At 48.3% G+C, this 16,348-nt stretch overlaps 1 protein-coding gene across 16 annotated transcripts in view; it reads right to left on the minus strand.

Moving 5' to 3' along the window:
- LOC127070603 (nuclear receptor coactivator 2-like) overlaps positions 1 to 16,348 on the minus strand; it is a 39,753-nt gene that overhangs the window by 21,907 nt on the left and 1,498 nt on the right. For 5 of the 16 annotated variants that reach the window (XM_051008783.1, XM_051008781.1, XM_051008770.1 and 2 more), the window contains exons 1-3: positions 10,111 to 12,462; positions 1,882 to 1,989; positions 1,591 to 1,729 (exon numbers count right to left, since the gene is read on the minus strand). In XM_051008783.1, coding sequence (XP_050864740.1) covers positions 1,591 to 1,729; positions 1,882 to 1,989; positions 10,111 to 10,328 — 465 coding nt within the window. In that variant the 5' untranslated portion in view covers positions 10,329 to 12,462. Of the gene's footprint in view, positions 1 to 1,590; positions 1,821 to 1,881; positions 1,990 to 2,235; positions 2,435 to 2,500; positions 2,845 to 10,110; positions 12,465 to 13,780; positions 14,706 to 16,348 lie in introns of those variants that run through there. The other 11 variants (XM_051008778.1, XM_051008774.1, XM_051008773.1 and 8 more) reach the window with 10 other exon arrangements.

Genomic DNA, 16,348 nt, shown 5'->3' on the forward strand with positions numbered 1-16,348 from the left:
CAATCTGCTACGACCTATATTCCGTACTTGGGGGAGGAAAACGTTTTCAACTGGAACGGTTTCGCTTCGAAACGACTGCATCGGTATGCCCGTGGCTATCAACGGCACGATATCCCACGGACATCCTGGAAGGAACTCGGTAATCCCGCCTACGCGACGTTTCTTCTAATCGCGAGTAGACCCTCGCTTCGCGATACTCGATTCGCTCCAATCGACGTCTCTCGATCGCGCATCGATGAACCTTGTCCGTCCAAACGCCCGGATCCAACTACTACGAATTATATCGAAAAAAATGCAAGCGTTCGTACCACCTCTATACGTATATACGTACAATTAGTAATCTGTAACACAAAAGACGTAGGAAACGAGGTCGTCGTAGTCGATCGACGATTACCAATCCTCGATCGAAAGAATAATGGACGATTACGGAAGGACGGGACAATCGCGTCTTATTTACGCAAGCGGATGCGTCAGAGCGTCGACGCTCCTAACTCTCCTAATCTCCGAATGCTCGAGAACAAAGACCGCTTCGACGAATTTTAAGAAAGCGATGAATCGAGCTAGATCGCTCTCTTTCTTTCCCATCGAAGAAAATACTTTTCGATTTGGAATTTTATCGGGCTGAATATATTTATCCGTAATAACGACGACGATGGTAGCGCTATGATTTCAGTGCATTCCATAGAGATCTTTCTTAACTGTCCGATGCGTCACGTACCTATATACGGAGATAGTAACGATGTTATCCTTTCAACGCTTTGTTCACGTACGTTCGAGTCTTTAGGAAAAGTAAATTCGTCCAGGCGATCGACACCCGAGCGAACCAAAAAATTTCGACGTAAAAGGAAAATCAAAGTTTTGCGCGAGAGGTCGGTAAACTCTCTCTCTCTCAAACAAAAACGAAATCTCGTGATACTTTCTTGAACGAAAAATATTGACAGTTAATTGGTATTAATGATAAAACCAATGAGATATACCTTCAGTATAGGCATCGATAAAACGTACGCTATCGATAAGAACGTTCGACGTTCGTGCGATCGCAATTACATATACCGATTTCTCCCGATCGAGAAATCTTTCCTACGTATTATCTGTTTGCGAAGCACTTACTTCGAAATCTCCTCGGTCGAAATCTCGATGGTCCACGTTTCGTTTCTCGCGACCAGCGCAAAGATTACAGCGTTCTCTCTCCCTCTATATATATACGCGCACACATACATACGCGCGTACACGTAGTCTTTGCGCTTCCAAAGTAGAATATTTAAAGAAATATCAACGAGCATATCGGTATCGTCGTTGTTGAACGAGATAGCGAATCGTTATCGATAGGAAAACAAATTTGATTTGAAAACACGGTCTGCGAGCACGAACGAATTTCGAGATCGATTTCCCGAGTTTTACGCTACACGGCTTTTCGTTGTCCATCTTCGATCGCGATTGATTCGCTAAAAGCGAAGCATCGAATTTAACGATTCGCGTCGGTGACGCGAACGACGCGTTATATAATTTATATAATATACATCCGTACTATCGCGTACGATTTACGCAATCCTGACGCAAAATTAAGTGGAAAAAAAGAGCGAAGCTTACCTGATCGACGGTTCTCTGAAGGATCTGACATTTGTCGGTCTTGCCAGAGCTCATGTCCGTGGCGGAAATCAGCTCGGCAAGCTCATCGAAATACAGGTTCTCCTGGTTACGTCGTCGCTTTTCGTTAAGGCACTTGTTACTGCAAACGATCGAAAAGCAAACGTCATTTCGTACGGTGCCTCCGTTTTATCGGTAAATATATTTTAGGTCCAACTCGCCTATCCGTTCTCCTTAGAAAATTCCTCTCGTTTAAATATCTACTGGATCATATCGTCGTGTGTATTTACTCACATCTGCGATTGCGGTTTGGCATCCGATTTCTTTCTTTTCTTGCCGATGCTACCGGTGATCGCGCTCATTTTGACCCACAGCGGGTCCAGCAGTTCACACGGGCTAGGCCTACGGACCGAAAAAAAGAAAAGCGACGTTGATACAAATTTCCTGTCACAAGTGGTAAACAGAGGTACGATCGAATCTCTAACGAGAAAATAATGGGCGTTACGCGTGACGCTGATCTAGATTTTCATTCGTCACCGTCTACGGAAAAAGCGAAAGAGAAAGAAATATTTTGGTGCAAAAGTTAGAGGCGAGGAGATTCCAGAGAAAGGGAAAAGGAAAGAGAGTAACATTACGGTCGAACGTAACTCGGTCGCATGGTGTTCATGAGACTGGAAAGCAAGGTGAATCCATGGAATCCGATAATCACGCTATTCTATTGTTTCGCAGTATCTAACGAACTAGCAGGTATGTAGATCTTGGGCAACTCATTTCAGATAAGTAGTCGTTTCTCTGTGGAAAACGGCACTTTCTGCCATCCCCCCCCCCCCCTCTCTCTGCGACTACGTCAAGCATCCACGCCGAAGCGAGCCTTGATCAATAACTTTTGCGCGCGAGAATACGAGCCTCTCACCGAGCGATCTTTCCCCGCGATCGCAAGGATTCCAATTTTCCGCCTTGCGGAAGAAAACGCAGGAAACGTCCCGAAGATGGACAAATTCGGTTTCTTTTCTGTCGCGACGACGATCCTTCTCGTTACTCCTTCGGTCTCCATTATTACCGATACGCCGAAACTCTTGATCGCGGACGTCGTCGACTAGGAAACAACACCCACTGACTTTTTCATTCTTGCTACTGCACGATGCGCCATGAAACCGAACGGAACGGAACGAGCGAAACGGAGGGGATACGGTCGTCGGGAAGACGCGCGCACCCTCTTCCAATCCGATGAAAAGAGATGCAAAAGTAGGTGAGAGAGCGAACACGATCGGAGATCCTACGTCATAACTTATCACACAGAAAAGCACCTTGCATCGTGCCGTGCATCCACGTTGCCGTCAACCCGCTGCGCCTCTTTCTCTTTCTCTCTCCCTCTGCCCAGATTTATCCAGTCTCCTTCTCTTTTGGTTTCTCTTTTCGCCAGGCTAATACCAGCGAAGACAACGCTAAATTCCTGCAGAGAGGTGAGAAAAGAGAGACAGGCAGGAAGAGCCTCTCCTCTTCCCTGCTTCTTTCGGTTTCTCTTTTCAACGGGTTAATAACGGGAACGATAACACGAAATTCTTGCGGAGAGGATGAAGAGAGAGAGACGACTTCTCCTCTTCTTTCGGTTTCTCTTTTCACCGCGTTGACTACGGCGAGAGAGAGAGAGAGGAGAGAGCATTTCTCTTCTTCTTCTCTTTCTCCCGTCACCTAATAGCAGCAACGACGGCACTAAATTCTTGCGGAAAAGAGAGAGAGAGAGAGAGAGAGAGAGAGAGAGAGAGAGAGAGACGCTCGGCAACGACACCCGCACACACGCGTGTATCTCCCTTCTCCTTTTTCTAGTATACACCAACGTCACCGGATCATAGATCGACTCGTTTCCTATTATCAAGAGGGAGAGAGAGAGAGAAAGAGCAAAGGTAAGGTGCGAGAAAGAAGAAAAATCGTGACGCGAGCGAGCAAACTAGCGTGGCTCGGCTGTGACGCCACGCTCGGAGTATCGGTTGTGGGTCGACACGTAAATGCGGGACCTGTACCCGCGTGTAATATAGGTCAGTGGGCCAGGGCGATCATGGCAACGCGGACATGCGCGTCGAGCCCGCGAACGAGCGAGCGAGACGTTCTCGACTCTCTCGGAGTGTATCTCTCTTTCCTTCTTTTATTTCATTCGTTTCTTTCATTCGATTTTTTCGAAGAACGATCGTATCGAGGCTCCTAGATTCGTACGAGGAGGAGAGGCACGCTCCCGCCTCGAAAGATACGCTTCCGATTTCGAGAAAGATTTAAAGATCGAACTATTGCGTAGTCCGACTCGTTTCGTAAAGCAAAACCATGGCCCGAGCGACCTACGCAAGACGCACAATTTTTTCGATGCGCGACGATCGGCTAAAAGTCGAAATTCTCGCAAAGTTTTCAAACGTTTTCGTTTTCATACGACTTTCATGCGACGTTCTTCCTGCCTTCTAAAGTTCCGATCCCTCCAAGGTTGCGACCGTCTCTTTCTCGCATACCGATACGACCACTCATTCGCCTTCCTTCCAGTCGATATATATCGTCCTCCGTTGCGACGTTCGCTTCTAGCGCGCTTCCAATCACGGTAAACTCGCACTTTCACGGACGAACACCTGTTCTATCGAGCATTTTATTCGTCGACTATTCGGCCCGATCTCGACGATTCGTTTCGTAAGATCGAACGATTTCCCTTCCTTCCTTTTGTCTCCTTCGCCGCGACAACGTTCCCTTTGCCACACGACCGCTCGACGAGGAAAGAACAACGAGGGGAATTTAGAAATAGACTTGGAAAGGCGGGGCGGCGGGGCGGCGTCGTCTCGTTTAATATTTAGTCTAGCGCGCGATATTAGAAACGTTCGAATCGAAAAGTGGAGTAGCGGTTCGCCAATGACCTTCTACGGCAGTCGACCGAACGACCGACCGACCGAACGAACGAACGAACGAACGAACGAACGAACGAACGAACGAACGAACGAACGAACGAACGAACGAACGAACGATCTCTGCAAAGATGCGAAAGATCTTTCGTAACGCGAATCGCTAGGCTAGATTTGACGAAAGAGAACGATTCTGCGATTCGATGACCGTGTCGCGCGCGTTCGTTACCGAGACATCGACCGGCTTTCACCGGGCAACCGAATTCGCTTTCAAAATTGCCATCGTCGACGTTTCGACGATGATCGAAATCTCTGGAAATTCGAACTCGCGCCTAGGAAAGACGCGAACCGGGCGACGGCCGAGGAATAAGAAACGCCAAGATACGAGACGGCCGATCCTTCTTGGCCGACGTATCGAGAGATAAATTCGTCGTAATCGATCGATCGGAATCGCCCGTAAAAAGGGGGCTTAGCTCGCGAGTAAATTACGAATCGACGTACCGATCGGCGTCTCAAACGCGAGAAAAATTGAGAAAGAAGAAACTTTTCCTGGCGATTTCGTAATCCTCCAAGTCGTGCTAACGGCCGCGATATCTCGATCGCCTTTAGGGAATCTCGACTCGTAAAGAAAATCTTTGCTCGAGGACGGAGAGAGGGCTCGGGGGGAGGGCGGGGAAGGGGAACGGCAAACGCGCGAGGACGACGAAGGAAAGTGAACCTGAACTCCGTAAAGAAGAATCGGAACGGCGAAAGCGTAGGTCACTAACGGAGAGGTGGGTATACACACGTCGGCAGTAGTTAAGCGCAGAAACTCTCTGGTCGATGGCCGTGGCTGAGGTACTCGCGTCTTTGGAACAGTTTACGAGCGCGTGCCTATACCAGAGAAGTGTGTTACTAGCGAAGCGTAACCGAGAGACCTCGACCAAATTAAATGTGCGGTCACTTCCTACGAAGAGCCGCGAACTAGCCACCGTTTCATCTTTTTATCGCTTCCAGCGGGGAAAACTCCGACTGCTCCGGTATCGAGACGATCTAACGTTTCCTCGTCGTTCGAAATTTAAACGAAAACATTCGAAAAACGTTTACGACCGTCGACCGAATCTTTTCGCCGAACGCGAAAGTAAGAGATCGAAAGTACGACTCGCAGAGAACGAAGCTGAGACGTACGTTCGAAGGGTCATTATCGTTTCTCAACGAAACGAGAAAGAAGGAGGAAAGAAGGAGAAGAAAAAGAAAGAAAAACGCGCGTCCTCGTTTCGCCGAGAGCTCGGACACACCACCATGGCGCGTTTCAGCGAGCGACGTACCGTTCTCGCATCGATCGAACTTTAAACCGATACGCCTCGATGACGTCTCTACGATCTCTTCCATCGACGAGCGTCGCTCGGTCGCTCTTTCTTCCCTCCCTCCCTCCCTCGCTCCCTCTCCCAAGTTCGTGCTTTCGAACAGCTGCCAGATTGAACTTGTAGCACCAGCTGGATACTCGGAACGACTCTCCATTTCTCTCTCGCGGCAACCTGAAATTCGCTTTTGGCTCGGTCCCATTTCGATCGTTCGACTCGCTCGAGATACCTCGATCGGAATTCGAGCGAGTCGGTTTTTCTCTTTTTCTTTTCGATAAACGATATAATAAAGGCTACGGGTAATGCATCGAGCGCGCCTGATACGAACGCACGAATTCGAAGCAACGTGCCTTTGCGAGGAGTTAATCGGCTCGTGCGCGCGCGCGCGCGCGTGCGTGGCGAAAAACTAGCTGCGAGAAAAGACCGAAAGACCGCCGTACAATACGAGGTATACTGCTATGCTCGATGAGATGCTAATGATAAACACGATGTAGACGTAACGTGGGAAGGGAGAGAAATAGTTGCCATGTCGACAGACGACGCCGCCTCGGTGTCCCCGCTGTTGCTATGATGACGTAACTCGCGTCTTTACGTCACGGGAGGAAGAGAGAAAGAGGAGAGAGAGAGGGAGTGGTTTAGACGCGACGCGACGCGTCCTCCTCACCCCCATCTCTCCTCCGCTGTCCAGGCAGCCCCGCTCTTCTAGGGCAGGACAGCGTTACGTAACGAAGATCAATACGACGGATCGATCATTTTTTCTTTCCTCCTTTTTATTTTTTCTTTTTTGTTTCTTCCTTCGTCCAGGGACTCCTCCTCTCGACTCCTCGGCGATCGTTCGCGATTCGTGGGAAAAGAAGTTTCCTTCTTGGAGAATGCGTACACCGGTCGCGACGAACTCGCTCCGTTGAAAATCATGCGAAAACCGTCGGAGTCGTCGTCGTGCGCGACTTCCTCCTACGATTCCGAAGGAGTATCGTCATCTCCGAAAAGAGCGTCGAGTCTTTCTCTCTTCCGTTTTCTGTTTTTTGTCTTTACCTCTTACGCGCCGGGGGATGCGTTTCGACTTTCGACTTCGTCGACTTTTAACGCGGAAGATCCTCAAAACAGAGAACCGAGCGCGCAACGGAGGACGCTCAAACGCGACGTCAGAAAAATAATAGCTATCGAAGCGCGGACGAGGACTGCGAACGCGAAAGAAAAAGATGATGACACCTTGAGAGTATCGATATTTGTGTAGGTGGACGTACGACGACTCGAATTTCCGCTGCGGTCGTTGCTGCGGGTACCGTCGACGTCAGCAGTTGAAACGCTAGACGAAACGCGCGGTGTGCCTGCGGGATCGAGGGACGCACTTCCAACTTCGAAATCGCTGATATCGTCGATCGATCGGGATCGAACTGTAGGAAGGAAATTTCGTGTGGAACGATACGCACGTAGATCCGTACCTACGTACGTCGCGTTGTAACGCGTAGAACGCGCATAGGTTACGCGTTTACACGTAACGCATCGGTCACAGGGCTTGGCACGGATCGATAGTAGACTCTCTCCGTCTCTCTCTCTCTGCTCGACGAATTTCGAGTAAGGGCTGCTTCCTCTCTTTTATTTCTCTCAGAAGCGCATCTACCGAAAATGCGGGGATTTGCGGACCGCGTAGATCGTGCCTCGAAACGCGAAGAGAAAGAAACGGGAGGGAGAGAGAGCGAGTTCTTAGAACGTCGTCGTCGTACGCTCCTCTCTCTCTCTCTCTCTCCCTCGACGTTAAAATTAAAATCCGGTCGTCGGAGAACGTCTCGTTGCATCGAAAGGGAGCAAAATTTCATGCGAAAGAACGGCCGAAAAGCCGGACAGATTATAACGCGTACACGATTCTCCGCGAGGCCGGCTGCCTCCAAGGTCAAACCCTTGTACCTCCCCTTTTACCGATAGCAAGTATTCCTTCTTTTCAGTTCCCTGAGAAAGAACTCGAACGTTTTAGAACGCGCGTCTTTGTCTCGGCAAAAATTACGCGCGAAGCCTTCTCGACGGACGCGTCCGTTTTCAAAGGTTCCATTTTTTCGACGACTCTACGCGTCTTCGTGTCTCGATAGAAACTTAACGACGCTCAACGGCGGGTACGCTAACGCGGATGACGTTTCGACCTTACAAAACGCTTTAAGGATCGATGCGAGAAGCATGGTCGATAGGAAATACCAACTCGCTCTGAATTTAGACTACCGACGGACTATGTGCGAAAGAACGAGTTGGAAGAGTTTTGATTCGATGGGAAAAAGTCCGAAGGAAGCGTAAGTTGCGCGCGCGCACGTTATGCCAAGTAGGCATATACCGTGCGAGCTGGACTGACCTGCCCCACGAGAAGCATCGACGGGCATCGATGTAAATCGCGGTTGGTATTTTCAAACCGAGTGGAAACTCGTCGATGAATATGGAGAGAGAGGGGGGAGCGGGAGAAAGGGGAGAGATTTTAAGACCGAGCACTCTTTCGTACGTTAGACAGTAGCAACGGTACGAAAAAATAACAGGTTTCCGGTTTTGATTTGGTATTGACTATCGTATTGCCAGTACATTCCGCTACTGCGCTTCAAATCTTTTCTTTTTTTCCTTTTTTGTTGTTTCGGGTAGAGACGAACGGCCGATGCGAACGTTCAATGGCGTAACAGTGCCAGCCGATCGCGAGCAGTCGACGAGAAATTTCAATTTTGTTATCTCTAATCGCAGAGATTATAGCGTATATGTGTACGAAACGCGAAGGCGATAAAAACGAGGTAACGACGTGGATGGACTCGTTACGACGACAGTTCGAAGATTAGCGATACGTCTACGGAGACTTGCACCGTTATATAAATCGAGTCGAACCCCTCGCATCTTGTCGAAAAATATTTTCATGAAGCGACCCTACGTCTCGACGAACACGTCCTAAACTACCGTACCGAGCGAACTAGATCGAACGCGAGTGTCGAACCGCCTTGGAACGAACGCTCGAGTTTCGATAAAGAATTATTAGAATGAAAATTACCTAAGCGGAATAGAATTCGGCTCGTCGAGGAAACAGAAACGCGTTTTCGTAGAGGCAACGCGATCGTGGTTTCGAAGCGAAACTAGATATATCGTTCGGTTAGGTTATATAATAATAATAATAATGGCCGAGACTAGGCGTATACGGGCAAAATTCGTGGCCTTCGGAGAACAAAGGGTTCGAGGGAGCCTTATAGAATCTGTCTACGGCTAGGGCGTTTAGGTTCTTTTTACGGTGCGCCGCACGGTTAGGGCAGGACAGTGCGGAACGTGGAGGGAGAGGGGAGGAGAAACGGAGCGGAGCGAAGCGTTCAAGACGCAAAATGAAATTCCACACGCTTCGCTTCTGCCGAAATGCGAACGCTCCCTTCGGAGACAGGATACTCTATACGTTTCGACCTTGTCTCGAAAGCACGTTTACCGATATTCCGAATACACCTTCCTATGCTTGGAACTCGTTCGGCACGGGGAAGCTTCACCACTGCTCCTCGACTCTCTCAACGAATCGAATCCTTCTCTTTTAGCATTTTGCCAAATTCTTTCTTCGTTCCTTTATTTTAACGCTCGAAAAGTCCGAATCGTAAACACGTCCAAGTACCCATATTATTATGAAAGCAAAGTTTATCGATTTCCCGGTGTAAGAATCGTCGAGGCCGAGACACGTCGAGGAAAGAACGCGTGCCGTACTCGAATTCCTCCGCACACACGACTCCCGTGTGCGTTTCGACACCGCGCGACGACGCAATCGCTTCGTGCGAAGCGTGAAATTGTATAGTGAATGTCGTTAGGAACAACCATGAAATACTTGGAGCGAACATAATGGAAATAAACGAGTCCCCGGCGAGTCGATAAGTAAGTACCGGCATTTCATCCGTCCATTTCCATCCGATAGTTATATTTTTTATACGAACGAGAAATTTCCAAATAAATTAGACCCTGAGATTTATCGTTGTTCTCCCGTAGCGGACTTGAAATTTTTCACGTCTACGTTTCCAGCCATTGTTTCGCGAAAGAGATGAATCATAAATCCAAGTATAGTCCTCTTTCGAGGATACCGTCTTACATCAGAACCTCCGCTCTCTAAATTATTACACAAACGAGGTAAACGAACACGATAGCTCCCCGTCTGGATGCTTTTTAAGCGTTAACGATAAATTTTTATTCAATTTCAGCGGCAAATTCGTAAAGGTGCTTGGACGAAAAAATGGCAAGTAGAAGCGGAGGAAAAGCGTCGGTGAACGTGTAGGGGGAGGAGAGAGAGAGAGAGAGAGAGAGAGAAAAGTATTCTACTCCACTGGTCTACGTCGGCCGCGTTATTGGGTGATGGAGGCAGGCGTGGTACATTCGACGACCTTGACCCCTGTTCTCGACTGGCGCTCGTTCTTCGTAGACCGGTCGATATGTGCCGCTCTCCATCCCTCCGCGATATAACGTCGTCCCCTCTTTGCCTCTCGTTCGGGAGGGAGAGAGAGAGATCGTTTCTCTCGACGAGCGGCGTCGGCGTCGTCGCCATCGTCGCGTCGCTACTGCCATCCTCCCTCGGTTTCCTCCTCCCTCCTCTTCGTCCTTCACCCTCTCTACTCCTACTCTTCCTACTTCTTATTATTGTAGTCGTGCCTTCTAGTCCGTAGTCCGGTGCAATGTGTTCGTGAACGCGTTGTATCGATTTCGCGGATGCCGCCACAGTCGACGCAGACTACATCCACGTTTAACGTAGCACGATTTTCAACCGAATTCGAATCCGCTTTCGATCGGGCCTTCTTCTCCTTTCAGACGAGTCGGTGTTTTGCGTTAGCAGGGATCGCAAAGGACACTTTGGAGAACGAGCTCCATCGTAAAGTTCCTCCCGATCGGAGATGTTTTCTCTTCCGCGCGATTACTTCATTCAATTTCGTTCTTTCTCCGCTAAAATCTACGATAGCTAGGTCGACGATAAAAGCGATATATCGGGCACGCGCGAAATAAAATTTGATTTCTTTCCTTCGCCGAAGATCTCGAATCGTCGTTGAAGCGACCAACTCGTCGGACGCGATCGGCTCGGTATCTCGTGACCGGAATACGATACCTACGATAGCGTCGAAGACGTCGACCGTTATGTTTCTCAGTCGAAGAAAAAGGTGGAGGAGTGGCAGCGAAAACGACGCGCTTATTCGCCGATGCTAGCGATCGCGATATCGAAGGAGAATCGAACGTCAGGCGTTTCCTACGCGCAACGACGACCGAGGAGAAATTAATGAGAAATTTTTAACGAGAACCTTACCCCCTACGAACGACAATACGAGCATTTCTCTCTCAAACTCCCTGGAAACGAAAGGGTCACGTGCTTGCTTTGGGCCAGTGCCACGAAAGACACACAAAAATATCATACTCGCGTCACGAAGTCGCGGAGAATCGAGAGAAATTCGCATTAACCTAAAGAACACGCTTCTTCCAAACGTCTTGCGAATTCTGCTTGAATCTTTAGTAAAAACAATATTCTCTCTGTGCCGAGTTTCTCTCGCAAGTAGCGACAACACGCGGTGTGCCGTAACAGCGGCATGCCACGCCGTTAAGCTTGTGTAACGTAGTTTACTTCCATGGTCATCCCCTCGACGTCGCCTAACTTTCTAGACAAAACTGCCTACTCCTCTCTCTCTCTCTCGAGCAGCAGCAGCAGCAGCAGCAGCAGCAGCAGCAGCAGCATGCGCACACTCGGCGTCGACGATTTTGATCCTTTTGCTCGGCCGTGGCTTCGCTTCTTGCGTTGCTTTACCGAGAAAACGTAATTTTAGCCCCCACCGAGTGGCAGGTAGCAAGGTAGATAGGTTGCCGCTAGGTGGGAGAGGAGAAGAAGCGGGTGCATGCCTAAATTGCCGAGGAAACGAGGCCTCTTTACTTCTTTTTCTCCGAGGGCTCACCCTCGCTCGTCTCCCTCCCACCCTCTCTCTCTCTCTCTCTTATTGGATCTTCCCGAGATTGGCCGATACATAAAGATCGAAAAATAAGAAACGTACCGAGCGAGTTTTTAGCGATACTTTTAAGACGATCGTTACGCTCAACTTTTGCTTCCTCGTCGAGCTTACTTTGCCTTCGAAGGGGAGGGAGATAGAGAAGGGGGTAGAAAGGTCGTTAACCTCGGATTCCGTTCGAGCGGATTAATAAGAAATGACGTCAAGGTAACGAACTAACATTTTTTTAACGAAAAGAAATACTCTCAACGTCAACGGCACCAAGACGGAATTTATGAACGTCCACGACCCTGTTATCATACGGGACCGATCGATATGTATACGGGCGGGAATCGAGAAAGCGGTTAACTCTCGAAGCAAACGTACGACTGATCGATATTTCCTGCAGTCGAAATTATTCAAATGCCATTCAGAGACGAAAGATTAGACGGCGTTCGATGCTCCGTGTCCCCACTCTTTTTCGATTTCGCACAGCAGAATCAGCGTTTTCGAGATAAAGTCGATCGAAGCTTGGACGTCGAAAATAAGATAGAACATTTTCGAGAGGAATTAACAAGGCGATGCATTCGACCGACACGTCCGAGTAGAGGGGAACTGAAACTAGGAAGGGCCGGCCGGAAGGGCCTGATCCGAAACAGACGGAGAGTATACGCTTGTACGCTCAATGGGAGAGGGAGGCCACATAAGAACAGCCGCGTGTGCCTCGTGGCCTGGAGTTGGCACAGTCGCCGCCGCCTCCACCACCACCACCACCACCACCACCGCCGCCGCCGCCGCCGCCACCGCCACCGCCCGCCGCTCTGCCGACTGCTTGCCTGCTGTTGACCTTGAGAAGATTCCTCTCTACGAAGGAACTACACGACGTAGGATCTAACGGTGGTCGTTTGTTCCCTCTAGTTCTTCGACTATCGGCCAAGTAAGCTAATGACGAAAAATATGCCGATAATTCGCCATGATTGCCTACCTCTGAAATCAGACCCTTCATCAACGAAGCCTCGGGGACGTCGAAATTATGCGAAATTGCCCGAGTCAAAGAAATCGACCGATTTTTTCGACCGGCAAGACAAATAAACTAATAAAATGCGAGATACTACTTCCTGCAATAGAGAGAAGATTACGTTAAACGCGTCTTAGGGTTTTCCTCTTTGAATCCTACGCATACGTTTCTACGAGGGATACGAGCGGATGAATCGGAAAAGAAAGTATCGGTAAGTAAGAACGCGATAGTTTCTCCAAAAGGAAAAATTGTATCGAAAATAGGTATATCTTACGATTTCCCTCTCGAAACGCTCAAATTTTCTTTACGATCAACGACACAAGGAGGTCACGCAACTTGTCGGCCAATCAATGTCAGCGCCGAGGCAAACATCCACGGAACGATTAAAGATATCTTGACACTGTATAGTAATCGTTGTTAAGCGCGTTGAATACTAAAAATAACGTATTTACGACGGACGTTGATATCGTACCTCTCCTCCTTCTTCCCGCCCGATCCCCAATCCGAAGAAACGCAGTGTTACTCGTCATCGAATAAAATTTCTTCGGCTAATAATGCTCCTCCTTGTAGAGAGAGAGAGAGAGAGAGCGAGCGAGAGCGAAAAAGAGAGATAGAAGCGACGAGCATGGCCCGTGGCTTTCTTCTCGATGACGAATCAACGAATTTCGCGTTTCTACGTTTGATACAGGGGAGGAGAGGCAAGAGGGAGAAGAGAATAAAGTAACGTAGAAGGAGTGGAAGTCGTTTCGATTCGCGCACGCAAATTCGATGCAACGACGCGCGATCCGAATCGTAACTCGTTATATAACGGCACGGCGTGAACGATAAAGGCTAAAGAAGAAACGATGTTTCGGCCGACTCGACTTCACGCCGCTTCCAATTTTCCGATCGACCGTCGTCGAATCGAGACGATCGATGCTCCTCGAGCCTAACGTAGCACCGGAAATAGCGACAAGGAGGATTCAGGAAAAGGGAAAAGAAGAGGAAGAAAAAAGAAAAAAGAAAAATGGACAAACTTACCCTGCATTTTCAGCCGTAGCAATGGACATGTGCCTCCTCTCACGGAGAATAGGCGCGGCGTCGCATTGCCGGGGAAGATCCGTGCGAAATGTCTGAAAATCCAAAGACACCTCTGCCAAACGAGTCACGTTAGAACAAAGATGCACGAGTAGTTCACCGAACTCGCGGGGAACGACGATTTTTCTCTACGTACATTCACCGCATAAGAAGAAAGAGAAGAAGAAAGGAAGAGGAGGAAGAAGAAAAGAAGAAGAGAGCGAAACGAGACGAGACGAGACGAAAACGATAATAGCCGAAGAAAATAACAGCGAGCACAAGTTTTCACCAAACTACTTTCTTCCGAAGCACTTCCGAAATTGGAGTTTCTCTTTCTCTTCGTTCACGATTCGTCGTAAAACGAGGCCTATCGCTCTCTCGTTGGCCTCTCGTTTATCGAAGTTCACCGGTATCCTTCTTCTTCTCCTTCTTTTTCTCTTCGTCTTCTTCGTCTCGATGAGAAATGAAGATGATACGAGAGCGGCAGCGAGAGTCGCCGAGACTTTCACGGGAATCGTGAAATCTAACGTTTTCGAACGACGAAACGACGTCAACGACGTCCACGACGTCAACGACGTCAACGACGTCAACGACGAGGACGACGAGGACGGCAAAGCCGGTGACGACCTCCTCCCCGTCTTCCTCCTTCTCCTCGATCCCTTTTTCTCTGCACGAGCAAGATAGCCCGATCGAATTCCTCTTCTTCTTCTTCGCCACTCCCGTAACATTCAGTTTGAACATAATTTTCAATCGTCGAACTCCTCGACGACGACGCGACCGTCCTCCGCCCTCCTCCACCTCCGCCTTTACCACTTTTTCCCTTATACTCCTCACGCTTCTAATTCTCTCGCGTCGATTGTACGAAACCTCAACGATTCGTCGATCGATTCTAAAACGTAAGAGAAAACATTCGTTAATAGAAATTTCTTCGGTGCCTTTCTTCGCCTAACGAAAACCCTATCTTTCTTTTCGGTCTTCTTTTCGGGCAACGCGTCCGATCCAAATTGACGAAGAGTCGTCGCATCGGGTTGGCCGATACGTAACGTCAGCGATTTCAAAATTCCTCGTTCGCTCTGGAAGAACTTATCTCGTTTCGATGACGGATTTGGTTAGAGAGGAAATGGTTCGTACGGACCGCGAATTTATCGTTCTCGGGGAAAACTTCTTCGCGACGACTTACGAACGATCGAGACATCGCGTCCGTTCTCAATTTTACTCCAACTTTCGCGTAAGAAAACGAACGAAGAGATATCGGCGGATCGACGACGACTCTGAATACCGTCCCGCGTTATTCTTCGTCGTCGTATAAATATTATTAATAGTGATAATCGATATCGATATATCCCTACAAGTGGGGGGAGGGAAAAAACACCATCTCGAAAAAAGAAGATTTTCCTAGAAAGGTGCATCTTATAAAAAAAATCCTTTGACGTAGTCTTCCTCGTAACACCGAAGAACTTGCTTGTTTTTCTATTTTAATTAACAACTCGACGAAGGGTTTACGGATAATCCGGATACCGATGTCGCACGTACGTTCGAACGCTACGCTCCATCGCTACGTAGAGATCACCAAACGTGCTCTCTTCGTATCCAAAGTATCCCAGTTTTACGCGTTGCTCGCTCGTATCCACGTGGTACGGCTAGGTCGTTTCGAAGAAACGAGCATCTCCTTACCAAAGAAACGTATTTTGCGATAAGAAATTATTATCTGTCAGATAGCGGCATCGTTAATCCGAATGCCCTCGTTTATCGACCTCGAGTCATCTCAAAATCGATATATATATATGTGTGTGCATCCGTGTGTCTGTCTATATATATATACACCCACGTCATACCTATGCGCGCGCGCCCGTTTAAAAATGATCAAAAAATTGCACTTTAAGCATAGAACTTAGATACGTGAAGAACGATAAACTCGATGCCTACCCACGAAATAGACGTTATCGTTCCGAACTCGTTACGACTCGAGGGATTTCGAAAAGTGGGCCATTTATTGCTCTATCGCAACAACGATGACCCGAATTCGAATCTTTAGACGACCGAGCCTGGCAACATTTCGTCTTGATTATTTATTCGAGCATTCGAGACATCCCTCTCTGTGACATATCGCGTAACTTTAACGCTACGACTCTCTAGCGTCTCTTTGAAAAATATCATCGATCGACCTAGGAGAGTTTACTCGATCGCCTTTCCTTCGACAGCCGCTCTCAAATCGACAGATCAAATAAAAATGGGTCGCGCTATTCCTCGCGACACATTACTTTCCTCTTGCAAGACATTTTGATATTAAAACTATTATTATTTAACAACCCGATACCGTACTATCGCATAGAAACAAAATACCATGTCAAACGCCGACGATCCCGACGTTACCGATAACTCTCGCGTTGGATAATTTTTGACACGGGCGAAGAGAGGAATGAATTATAAGGGGTAAATAATGTAAAATAATTATGTAAGATCTTTGACAACAAAGAGAATACGAGGTAATCGTAACGACGATGAATCGTTATCTAGAGATAAAGGAGAATC

The sequence above is a fragment of the Vespula vulgaris genome, chromosome 19, assembly GCF_905475345.1.
Source record: "Vespula vulgaris chromosome 19, iyVesVulg1.1, whole genome shotgun sequence".
In the NCBI taxonomy this organism is placed as follows: Eukaryota; Metazoa; Arthropoda; class Insecta; order Hymenoptera; family Vespidae; genus Vespula; species Vespula vulgaris.